Here is a 12727-nt window from a genome sequence, read left to right as displayed (position 1 = left end):
GTATGGCCCAGGGGTCTCAGTCACTCCCACACTGCCCAGCATGTCAGTTCTGAAGTGGGCAAACCTTAATGTGCTGCCTATTCCTTGGAGGACCTGCGCATCCACACGCAGTACGCTCCTTGGAAGAGCAAGAGGCATCTTGCCTGCTGGAAAGCAGCATGTCATTTTCCACCCTTTTTATGGGAGAAAAAAGGGGGCAGGTATAGGGCAAGACTATTAGTCCCACTTCTCCCTCTTTCTGAGAAATACTCTGCAGTCTGCTGAAGCTGTTGGTATTTCTGCTCCCAGTCTGGGGCTATAGCAACCTCCTTTGCTTTCTCCTGCTGCCATCATCCACAACTGACCTGTGCTTCCCTCCTGACAGCTTTCACCCAGGAACAGTCAACTGTGCCTCACATTGGGCCACATCACACCACACACAAGACCTCGGCCGCCACCTCCATCAGCAGCACCTCCAAGACCTCTGTCTCCACAGGGAGCAGCCCACCAAGCAGCACAGAAGCCCCTCTGGAAACAGCATCTCCACATCCCAGCTCTCTGCCTGCCCCCAGCAGCCCGCTCAGCACCCGGCTGCCGTCCACTGCCACCACTGCCCCAGTCCCCTCCAGAGCAGCTCCAAGCACCAGCCCCAGGCCTACGCCTACAACCCTGAGGCCCAAGTCCTCTTCCCCAACAACCAGTGCTGCAAAGGAGTCTCCTGTAACAGAGACCTCTGCACCCACCACAGCCAAAACCAGCACGCTGCCATCTCCTGCTTCTTCTCCCTCCTCAACTGTGTCCTCAACATGGCTCAGCTCCTCACAGCCAGGTGATGCTTCCTCCTAACCCATCCTGGTGCTTTGGCGTGCTCTCCCTTGTCCTTTCTTCATTTCTATCAGAGCAAGCTGCTTGTACTATTCTTTTAATTAGTGGTCCCCATTCTCATTTCTTTTTCCATCAGCATGGTGGTATGGCAATTCCTTGGGGTGGCCCTGGGAAAAGGTCAGTCCCATGTATCCTGGCCTTCCAGTCTTGGAAGGACAGTCCTTATGCACTCACTATTCCTTGAAGGGACATGCACATTCACAAAGGGCCATGTTCCAGGAAGAGGCAGAGATCTTGCCTCTAGGAAGGCATCCTGTCCATTTCTTCCCATTTCAGGAGAAAGTAAGCAGCAGCTTGTGGATGGGACAGAGTCCTAGTCCTCCATCAAACTTGGGAATACTCACTGCAGTACAGGAATTCTGGTTTTCCTTATGCTTGCAGTCTGATGCTTTGATCAACCTTTGCTTTCCCATTTGTGCCCTCATCCACAACTGACCTGTGCTTCCCTCCTGACAGCTTTCACCCAGGAACAGTCAACTGTGCCTCACATTGGGCCACATCACACCACACACAAGACCTCGGCCGCCACCTCCATCAGCAGCACCTCCAGGACCTCTGTCTCCACAGGGAGCAGCCCACCAAGCAGCACAGAAGCCCCTCTGGAAACAGCATCTCCACATCCCAGCTCTCTGCCTGCCCCCAGCAGCCCGCTCAGCACCCGGCTGCCGTCCACTGCCACCACTGCCCCAGTCCCCTCCAGAGCAGCTCCAAGCACCAGCCCCAGGCCTACGCCTACAACCCTGAGGCCCAAGTCCTCTTCCCCAACAACCAGTGCTGCAAAGGAGTCTCCTGTAACAGAGACCTCTGCACCCACCACAGCCAAAACCAGCACGCTGCCATTTCCTGCTGCTTCTCCCTCCTCAACTGTGTCCTCAACATGGCTCAGCTCCTCACAGCCAGGTGAGGCTTCCTCCTAACCCATCCTGGTGCTTTGGCGTGCTCTCCCTTGTTCTTTCTTCATTTCTATCAGAGCAAGTTGCTTGTACTATTCTTTTGATTAGTGGTCCCCATTCTCATTTCTTTTTCCATCAGCATGGTGGTATGGCAATTCCTTGGGGTGGCCCTGGGAAAAGGTCAGTCCCATGTATCCTGGCCTTCCAGTCTTGGAAGGACAGTCCTTATGCACTCACTATTCCTTGAAGGGACATGCACATTCACAAAGGGCCATGTTCCAGGAAGAGGCAGAGATCTTGCCTCTAGGAAGGCATCCTGTCCATTTCTTCCCATTTCAGGAGAAAGTAAGCAGCAGCTTGTGGATGGGACAGAGTCCTAGTCCTCCATCAAACTTGGGAATACTCACTGCAGTACAGGAATTCTGGTTTTCCTTATGCTTGCAGTCTGATGCTTTGATCAACCTTTGCTTTCCCATTTGTGCCCTCATCCACAACTGACCTGTACTTCCCTCCTGACAGCTTTCACCCATGAACAGTCAACTGTGCCTCACATTGGGCCACATCACACCACACACAAGACCTCGGCCGCCACCTCCATCAGCAGCACCTCCAGGACCTCTGTCTCCACAGGGAGCAGCCCAAGCAGCACAGAAGCCCCTCTGGAAACAGCATCTCCACATCCCAGCTCTCTGCCTGCCCCCAGCAGCCCGCTCAGCACCCGGCTGCCGTCCACTGCCACCACTGCCCCAGTCCCCTCCAGAGCAGCTCCAAGCACCAGCCCCAGGCCTACGCCTACAACCCTGAGGCCCAAGTCCTCTTCCCCAACAACCAGTGCTGCAAAGGAGTCTCCTGTAACAGAGACCTCTGCACCCACCACAGCCAAAACCAGCACGCTGCCATTTCCTGCTGCTTCTCCCTCCTCAACTGTGTCCTCAACATGGATCAGCTCCTCACAGCCAGGTGAGGCTCCTTCCTAGCCATTCTTCTCCTGGTTTCTTTTTCCAGCTCTCATTTTTTCTGTCACTTCCCCCATCATCCTTATGTCCATTGTTGCTTTCAAAAACCATATCCTATTTCTGCTTTTGTTTGGCTGCTTACCCCTTCTGTAGTTTTCCTTTGACCAGCTTGGTTCCCCAGTGCAGTCCTGGGCTCGTGCACTGGCTCTGCTTTTGACAGAGCTAATTATTGTTTCCTGCAGGTTCCCCTGTTCTGTTTTGTATATGATTCCCAGGCAGTGTTTTTGGCACATAAGTGCTTTGGTGAGTGCTCCGGAGTGCCAGCTCAGTGCCTGGGTCTCCTCTGTCCTTTTGCCAGGCAGGGAGCAGGCATATGGTGGTCATGATGTCCATCAAGGACACAGCTGGCCCAAAGCTAGTGGCCGAGGAGCCATTGCATACCACACAACATCATGCTGAGCTATACAGTGGGGGAGTAGGGCACTTGCTTGGAGGCTGGCTGAATATTGGCAAGTGGTGGGATGTGGTGAGTGACTGCCTTTGCATCTCGTAGGTGGATTTTCATTTGTTCTTTAATTTCTTCACTTCTTAAAACTCTCTCTCTCTCTGGATGTGTGTGAGTATTCCTGCTTTGGCTTTTCTGATTCTCTCCCCATATCTGAATAAGGGGAGTGAAGAAGTGGCCAGATGGGCATCCTCAATTTTACCTGTGCCTTCCTCCTGGCAGCCTTCACCCAGGAACAGTCAACTGTGCCACACATTGTGCCACCTGTGACCACGCACAAGACTACTACGGCCACCACCTCCATCAGCAGCACCTCCAAGACCCCTGTCTCGACAGAAGTGCCTCTGGATACCTCTCCAAATCCCAGCTCTCTGCCTGCCCCCAGCAGCCTGCTCAGCACCCGGCTGCCATCCACTGCCACATCTCCATCCTCTTCTGCTTTGGCCCCAACCATCAGCACAATGTCTGTGCCTACATCCCTGACCACTTCCACATTTAGGTCTGCTGTGAGCACTACACATTCTTACTTCCAAAACACCACATCGACTCCATATGGCAAAACATCTTCATTAGCTGTCCCTACTAGTATCTCTCCCCAGTCCAGGCCAGCGTTGATCCCAACTGTTTTATCTACAACTATTACCTTTGCTCCCCGTGTTATCACTACAGCTTCTACAGAGTCGGCTGAAAGGAGCTCCCTGCGAACAACAACACTGACCACTGCTCACACAACATCATCTCCTCCTCTCACTTCTGGACTTTCAACATCGTTGTCCTCTGTTGTACCATCAACAGTGCCACACGGTAATATATCTCCATATTATTTCCTTTATCATGGATTTGCTTTTAATGTCTTTTTTTTTTTTTTTTCATGACTGTATGAATTCATGTATTCTTTGGCTGGGATCCTGTTTGTACACATTGGCTCCGTCTTTATGCCCTTTCTGCAGTTATTTTTTGTAAACCTATTGTCGTGACATCTTAGATATCAAACAGGTTCCCTGCTGCTATTCAATATTTTAAACATTTGAGTTAAAGAGTATGACAGGATCCACTTCAGGAGAGCCACAGAATCTTTATTCTGTCATCTTAAAAAGCGGTGTAAGAAACCTCTTATTGCAACAGGCTGTCCCCTCATTACCCTGCAGCCTTCCTGTTAGCTCTCATATGCTCTACACACTCGGGCATACAGATACCAGATCTTAGTCTACTGCCCAGTTAGTAGTTGTCTTGTTTTCCAGTAAGAAAATCCCCAAGTCATACTACAGCATTAGCTGAGCCTCCCCTGCAATAATGTTCAATAATCTATAACCTTTCTCTCAGCAGGGAACCTGACTGTGCTTAAAGGATCATTGTGCAGGATCAGGTGTGAGCGGCGCATGAACTGCCTTCATTGTTTTCAATATCTTTGTTCTCCATAATATAAACTTCAAACACTCTCTTTGAACTCCTTGGAAAACCTGTGCTTTCAGCCAGCTTTCTGCTTCAGAAAGTGCTTAGTGTGGTGCTTCAAGGCAGGAGAAAACGTAGCACTGACACACAGAATTGTTACTTAACATGTAGCATTAAACATTCTTCCTAGTAAGGCAAGTTGTAAACTTCTGGCTACCTATAAATATATCCTTAAAATGAGTAAATTAAGCAATTTTCAAATAAGTAAAGTCTGTGAACCAGAAATAATTCTACCAGAATGAACCAACTGGTTGTTCTCTTTGCATCTTTTGTGTTCTCAGCAGAGGATTAGTTTTTCCATGCTGGACTGAATGTGCCCTATATTCTTAGCAGGATTTTTTTGCTCATTTTAATTCCAAAAACTTCTGTTTTCTTAAAAAAGAACTCTATTCTTTTATTTTGTTGTCCTCCAGGGTAAGTCTCTCCTGCAACTTTAGTGCCTAGTTTAAAACCTTCTCTTGCTGTGTAACTCACTTGCTACTTATTAATTATCGCATGCAATAAGAATGGTTTTCAATGAAACCCAATATGGAGGCTTTTGGCATCTAACAAGGTCACTCAAGAAGACCAAGATGAATTTTAGCAGAATTTTTTTCTTTTTACATTTGACAGAGCATTGTAGAGAAGTTGAATATGAAGAAGAAATAACTTACAAAGGCTGTTCCACAAATGTCACTTTGAGCCGATGTGAAGGATCGTGTCCATCTTCAACAAAGTAAGGATAACTGAGACTGTACAGTACTAAAGTTGTTTTCCTTATTTGGTCATCTGTAAATAGGGAAATTTTTGAACTACTGCACCTTTATAATTCAGGAAGGAAAATGTGGTCAGAATCCACCCAGCAATAAACAATGTTGCTGTATAAAGCAGTTAATTACACAGGGATTTTCATCTAATCAAGGATGGTCATCTCTCTTCCTGAAGTTTTTTGTTGTTTTGTTTTTAAAAAAAGCTGGACATCAATGCTGCAGGTTTGGAGGGCTTTTTTGTTGTTTTGATGGTTGGGGACTTGGTTTTGTTTGTTAGCATTTTAAAGACTTGAAAAAGTGGTTTAGACTACAAATACCTATTTCAAAAAGCTAAGACAGTAAAATAAGAAATTTCATCTAAAGTAAGTAATGTTACTTCAGGTGTCTCATAACATGCTCCTAATAGTGTAACTCAGGTATATTTTATAATTACAAGGGTACTATCTGAGCCTGTGCAGTTCTGCTGCCCATTAGGAGAATTTGGCAGGAAATCAAAGCTCCAATATGAGTAAAGAGTGCAGCAGTATTAGAGTTCAGTTATTGGGGCGGGGCGGGGGGGAAGTTCCCAACAATCCAAGTCAATACAATGTTCAAGAATGGAAAGCAATGAAGGGGTTTGCCTTTGCAGGAACTAATTTAAATTAATCCTGATGCTTAAAATTGTCCCCTTTGAAGCACATTCAAGTGTCCCCCAGCATTTTGAAAATGGAGTGACTGACCCAGTATGCTGAGAGTTGACAAAAGGGCTGTGAAATCTGGAGGAAGACTTTCAGAGTTAAGGTTTTTCTCAACTGCTAAGAAAGTTGTGGTTAAAACCCAGTTTTAACTGAAACCAAGAAAACTTTCCTCTGCTTCAAAAGAGGTTTTTCTAAAAAATATTTTTTTCCTTAATTCTTTTTCCCATATCTGAGTTCTGGCCTGTTACTGATAGTTTCCCACTGACAAAGAGAAAGGCAGAACCAAGGCCAGGAGAAGGCTGAACACGGTCAGGAATCGACAGCCGAAGAACTGCAGTAGCATAAGGACAGACTCAAATCCTTACCTGCCTATTCAAGCTCTCACTTCACCTGTGCTCTGTTACTGTGAATTCAGCAACTATGTGCAAGTCTTCAACGGTGTTAGCTGACCTGACACCCAGAACTGGCATCATACAGCCACCACCTCAGATTCCAGCACCAACTGTTCAGAGGGAGAAAGGGGTTTTCCTTCCTGTGTGAACTGCAAAAGGAACACACACAATTCAGCATCTGCAGAAGAGACCTTTTGTAAACCCTAAGTAGTCCGATGAGCATCTTTTAACAAATGTAATCCCTGGTTACTTTACAAATATTCAGAAGGCCAAAAGGAGACCAGGGAAATCAAATTCTCTTAGTTTTCCACTGAGGTCCGAGGCCTAAAAGATGATGAATCACAGACTATCCTGAGCTAGAAAGGACCCACAAGGATCGAGTCCATCCTATTCTAAAATGGAAGGCAGCAGCTCAGTACACCAGAGTTTCTGCATCATGAGAACTTGAAAATGGAGTAATTTTCCACATTGTTTGTAGTCCTGCAGTTGCAGAACCATTCAGCTGAGGGCTGTGCTCTTTCCTCTAAACCTGACACCATAGGAAAGAAAGAAGTTCATATACTTGAAAGGCTGTGAGCCAAAAATGCTGTAAACAAATGCCAACTGATTCTCCCTCCCTTCCACACAGGCTGGATGTTGAGAAGATGACTGTCACCACAGCATGCGGCTGCTGTAGGCCACTTGAACTTCTTAAGAAGCAATTCCAACTACCATGCCAAGACCCAGATAACCCTGGAAGAAGGCTCACAACAGAATTAATTGCATTTAGTGGCTGTGTGTGTGACTTTGACAGTTGCACACACTAGCCAGATCTGGTGGCTGCAGATACCATATTTTGTAATTAAACCCTTGATCACAAGTTAATCCTTCCTCAGCTCATTGCTGCGGTCTCTTGTACTGATTACACAGGACAGCCTTGCTGTCAGGCTGCTTGAGGAGCTGCCTTGGACTACCAGTGGAATTACCAGATAAATTATTCCTGATCAGGAGCAGGGTGGGGTGCAGAGGAGGAAAGACAGAACAGGCACAGAAACAACAAGCTGGGCATCAGGAGGGAGAAAAGAAACTGTTTGGCCTTGCTCAGGGTGATTTATTTAACCAGAGGCTAAAACCTGGCCCATGAACTGGGCAGTAACAGAAATTCAATGTTCAAATAAAGTAGAAGGAACTGAATTTGCTAACCTCTTTCTCCTTATTTGACCAATTATTTTAACTGAAAAATAGTCTATTAGGTTCACTACAGTCAACTTGGACCTGTGGAAGAGCCCACTACTTCAGTGGGAGAAGGGAAGTGACCAGTTCAATGCCTTTGAAGGTGGACACAGCACACATGCTCATCATCCACAGATGACAGGGTTGGAAAGCAAGGTGCTACATGACCCAAAAGTGAATGGTGAGGTTTCCACAAGCACCCTTAGTGCGGCAGGACATTTCTAGAAACAAAACTAACACAGACATGGAAGAGCTTTTGGATAAAGCAGGAAACTGAGGGCATTTCTATGCAAGAAATCAAAGCCAACAGGCATCCAACAGGATACAAGTGGTTCACTCACAAACAATTTCTACTTGCTGCCACTCTAGACAATCTTTACTTCGTTTGCAAGTCATTTAAGAAAAAGCTGTATGATTGCACAAAAGCTCAGAGTGCCCTTTTTTTCCTTTTTAGCAAGCATAGAATCTGAAGCATACCTTTAAATCTTACATGAAGTTATTTAGCAGTTCAGATTACTCTTCTTCTACAGTGCCATCAACCCTGCCTGCAATACAGGTGTGTGCTGCTTAGCCTCAACCCTTTTCCACTCCGAGAGCAGTTTACTGCAGCAAGTACCGCTCGTGTACTTTCTGTTGTTAAACTCTTTAGGGAGGAAGATTTTACATCTGGGGCTTTTTAAAAATAAAGTACTTATAACTTGTAACCAAACAAGAACAAAACCAAACTCGCTCACTGGGGGAGCAGAAATATGTAGACCAGGTAAGATTCCAGTGAATGAGCCCACGAGTACTTCTCATAAAAGAATCACAGCAATTGTGTTCTACAACAACCATTCCATGACAATATTTTTTACACCTTCATGCCCCCAGACAAAAAAAGGACAGTTTCATCACTGTTCTAATCATTTATTTACTCTTAATATGTTCTTCTGATGAATATAGTCTAATATATAGTCTTCTATATGAAAATTCTCCACTTAATTTGACAGAACTTTGTTTTATACAAATAAGACAATCACCATAAATGTTACATACTGGAGTGTAGGTCAAGAATGAACATATGCTACCTGTTTTGCTATTCAGTTATTTTCACATGTCAATGCCTGAAAATACTGCACTTAAAAACAATAACACTGTTTACTGCAGAAATTACTTTGTCTGCTTGACAGGATACATCACTGGTAAGTTAACCATCATTCACAAAAAAAACCAAAATAAAATCAAGTATTTGTCTTTAATTTGTTCACTTTTCTGCTCATGGCTTCATTGAGCTGACATTTAATACAAAGAGTGAACAGTCATAAGCTTAACACAGTCACCACTGAAAAGACACTTTCCCTTACCCCCCCCCTCCTTCCCATATTTTAATGCACATTTTAGCACAGCTTGAACCAAAGCAAAGTGAAATAAAGTAGTGCAGTGTCTCAAGGTGTCCTTTAAAGAGGGCACAGAATGTTTTTCAGGGGGATAGATATACAACAGGATTTGGAAAATACAAAAGAGAACCTCCTCTGTCTTTGCTTAAGACTCCCTTCAGTTCAGCACATCAGATTTTAACAGAGCAGCCAAGAGCATGGTTAACATAACAGGACTAATAATGAGACACAGAACATCGAGAGGCCAAAACAAAAGGTATTCCACCAGTATTTGCCAACTGCCCAACTTGACTGCAGGACCTGTCACCAAGATTTTCAATGACAATATTTATGATTAAAGAGTCTTGAGTAAGAAGAATGTGAAAGGCCTTAAAGGGGCCAAGTGTTCAAGAGAACTTCTGCAGAAAGTCCAGGCCTTTAGCCCAGTTTTCAGCCTTAATATCCATAGTTACCAGCCATTTCTGGAAAAACAAAATGTATCCCCCAAAATCCACACATCACAGCCAAACCTTTGTTCCTTATTTTTCACTTTTGCTCAAGTACCATCAGGAGCCTTCAGCCAAACCAAGTGATAATCTCCCAGTTCCATCATTTAAGCTCAAAGCACCAAAGACAAAAAGCAAGGCACTCAATCATGGAGAATCCTGTCCCCTGCTGAGCACTGGGCAGCATGACAGCAGCCTCATTTAAAGGTATTTTCAGTGCCACCACCGTGAGTCAACACCTTCATTCCCTGGGAACACTTGTCTGTATGTGTTGTGACACAGCAGTCCCAGGCCTCCTTTCAATGACCGTGAGGAAATCTTGACGTGAGGTTCCCTTCTCCTGTCAGCAGGAGCGGATTTTGTTCACCATGACCTGTAGCTCTTGCTGCCACCAGCCCAGGGTTTCTAACTGGGCCACCTCACCTGCTTTGGTTTAGCAGCCTGTGTTGCACCTCAAGGCTTGAGAAGTGTGAGCCAAAATTTCTGTCCACCAACTTCTGCAGAGAGGCTGCAGAAAGTTTGATGTGAAACAAGGTACAAAGACTTTGGCTGTAAAAACCACTGGAAAAGCTGAACATTTTTGGGTCTTCTACTTTCCATTTCAACAGAAGTTTTTTACACCATGTTGGACATTTTTACCACTGACAGGAAGGAAACTCCTTAGATATCAGTTATTCAACCTCTTGAGTCTGAGCATTAATGTACAGTGGGGAAAAGGATTAAAATTACATTTTCACCTAAGAGTGCATGCCTTACAGCCCTTCAAGGGCCCATTTTTTCCCACTTATTTTATAAAATACAAGTTTCTTCAGATATTGTATCACATCATTAGGACTATTACTTGTGAAGTCTGATGGCAAACAGAAAAAACACAGAACAGAATATTTAACTTCACTGAGAAACAACAAACAAGTATATACTCATTCACTCCCTACCAGAGAAGCTCACCTCTTTAATGGAGATAAGCAGAAGTATAGCTTTTGTGTTCAATCCAAAGATCAGAAAACATTAACGTGTAAAATATTACAAGATTAATACTTTTACAACTCTGGTCCTGTGGCATTTTTCAAATACAAAGATTGGCGACACAACATAAATGTTCACTTTAATCAGATTCAAACACATCTTCAAATATGCCCTTCCATCCAGTACACAGCTTGTGGCAATGTTCAACTTTCTAAAGTTTTGACTCTACATCAACATGGGAGTTAACCTTCCAGAGCAGCAGTACACTGGTTTCTTTCAGCTCAGAGCAGAGGGAGTATCTCTTAATGAAGCAGAAGGTTTTTGAGCTATTTTCAGCTGAAATCCTTGAATCCTTGATTGCCACAATGAAAACAATTTCCCTTCAACAAGTTTAAAAGACTGACCTCAGGAAAAAAAAAAAAAAAAAAAAAAAGACAGCCCTCCCATCCTTTGTGTAACACACTAAAAGCCATTTTTAATGGAAAAAGTCACTTCCCTGTACTGTACACTTTAAAGTCTTAATTTCAAACAAGGGTCAAGTCCTATTAAGGCAGGGAGCTGGTATTGGTTAACATTGCAGTACTCAGACAGTGATGTACAAGACATTTATTTGCAGTATGATGACAGTGATATAAGTGGAAAAACCAAAACTGACATGGTTAATATTAAAACTGTTCTGACAGCAATTCACATAATCTCTGAGATACAGCTTCTTTACTTGTTCGTAGTGTGAGCCTATACATCTGAAAAAGAACACAAAATAATACTTTTAAACAGTTTGACATTAAAGGAATACAAAGTCAACAGTGAGAACTAACAGTTACCTTTTACTTGCTTTGTAAGCTTTGGTGGGAAAAAGATCACAAATTAAAACACTCAGAGGCAGCGAGCCACTGGGCAACACAGCTTTTTCAAACCACTGGCTGAACCAACCCTACCTTCAAACCCTTGTTGAGAATTACAGTTAGTCAAGAGGTTTTTTGGCTTTAACAGAAAGGTTGTCCTGAATATCTGTTAAAGAGGAGCAAATGCTGTGGAAAAGCCTAAAGACCCTGTACAACCACTTCTTCAGGGAAAAGAAGATATAACCACCCAACCTTATTTTTAATCCTTAGTTAATTTTAATAATACCTCAGTCAAAAAAGCTTTAGTAAAAATACTCTTAATGTTGTACTCACCTGCTTATACTTTCTCTTTTAGCCAATTGCTCTTTTACTAATTTAAAACAGCAAAAGGAAGCATGCTTAATCTGGTCCAAAGTGTACAAGATAATCTGGAATATTACAACAATCTCTTCCAAGAGGAAAGAGAACTGCTCTGAAGCAGCAGCTTACCCAGCTGGGCCAAGGCCAACTGCTATAATTTAATTCCATGTTGGAGTCTGCAGTCTCAAGCAGCTATTGCAATAGTGATTTTTAAATATCTTAAGGGGTTTCAGATGCAGAGAGATTTTTAATTCAAATGAGAATTTGTATCTAAGCTGGGGATAGCTACACAGATACCTGTGCCTGGAGGTTCGGTTCAAGGCGCAGCAAGCATCCAATCTGAGTTGTTTTTGTGTGTATGATACCAGCACCAACAAAGTTAGCAGGATTCGGATCTACCTCCTCAAGCAGGGCTGATCCAAATCCAATTATCTGTGACAGAAACACAGAAGATTTAGATTTGGGGAGAGGAGGACACAAATACAAAGCACACCCAAACAGTCACTATCAAACAGCAAAACAAGGTGGAAACTAATTTTTAAGTCTTCAAGACAAATTCCTTACTACAAATTCTTGAAGGCTGACCCTGATAAATGAGCTGTTCTGTAAATAAGGCTCTTTTCAAAAGCAACTGAGAAGCAAGTTAAGATTTAACGTCAGTCTCCCCTCGTTTTGATGCAGCCATTCCTGTCTTACACAGTCCCTTCTGGTTTTCCTAAGGCAGCCAAAGTCACTTTCCTTTTCTAACCAGTACCTCAAGTATAAATTAAGGTTTGAGCTATCTTCCAGTTGAGTTTTAAGCAGTGAATTGATGCTTTCCTCAACAGCTTCACGTCTCCAACTGCTACTGAAGACTGCATCTAATTAAAACCACAGCTAGAAACCGTCCATTCAACTCAGCACTGCCACAATCTATCCTACAGCATGGACTCACACTTTCACTGGATAATCTGACTGCCATATAAACAAAAACGCAAAAGGCTTGCTTATACCAT

At 43.9% G+C, this 12727-nt stretch overlaps 2 protein-coding genes across 5 annotated transcripts in view; one reads left to right on the top strand and one right to left on the bottom strand.

Annotated features, from left to right (window-relative positions):
• Window positions 1–7294, top strand: part of MUC6 (mucin 6, oligomeric mucus/gel-forming) — a 44625-nt gene extending 37331 nt beyond the window's left edge. The window contains exons 38-41 of the mRNA XM_040067538.1: window positions 365–808; window positions 3441–4022; window positions 5283–5385; window positions 7117–7294. Coding sequence (XP_039923472.1) covers window positions 365–808; window positions 3441–4022; window positions 5283–5385; window positions 7117–7294 — 1307 coding nt within the window. The remainder of the gene's footprint in view (window positions 1–364; window positions 809–3440; window positions 4023–5282; window positions 5386–7116) is intronic.
• Window positions 7295–8590: 1296 nt separating this feature from the next.
• AP2A2 (adaptor related protein complex 2 subunit alpha 2) overlaps window positions 8591–12727 on the bottom strand; it is a 45693-nt gene continuing 41556 nt past the window's right edge. For all 4 annotated transcript variants that reach the window (XM_040066062.2, XM_040066060.2, XM_040066061.2 and 1 more), the window contains 2 exons: window positions 12030–12164; window positions 8591–11270 (listed from right to left, as the gene is read on the bottom strand). In XM_040066062.2, the coding sequence (XP_039921996.1) occupies window positions 11193–11270; window positions 12030–12164 (213 nt within the window). In that variant the 3' untranslated portion in view covers window positions 8591–11192. The remainder of the gene's footprint in view (window positions 11271–12029; window positions 12165–12727) is intronic.

Source organism: Hirundo rustica, chromosome 6 (assembly GCF_015227805.2).
Source record: "Hirundo rustica isolate bHirRus1 chromosome 6, bHirRus1.pri.v3, whole genome shotgun sequence".
Classification (NCBI taxonomy): Eukaryota; Metazoa; Chordata; class Aves; order Passeriformes; family Hirundinidae; genus Hirundo; species Hirundo rustica.
Note: the sequence above shows the minus strand (reverse complement) of the source record. Positions and strands in the feature narration are given on the sequence as shown.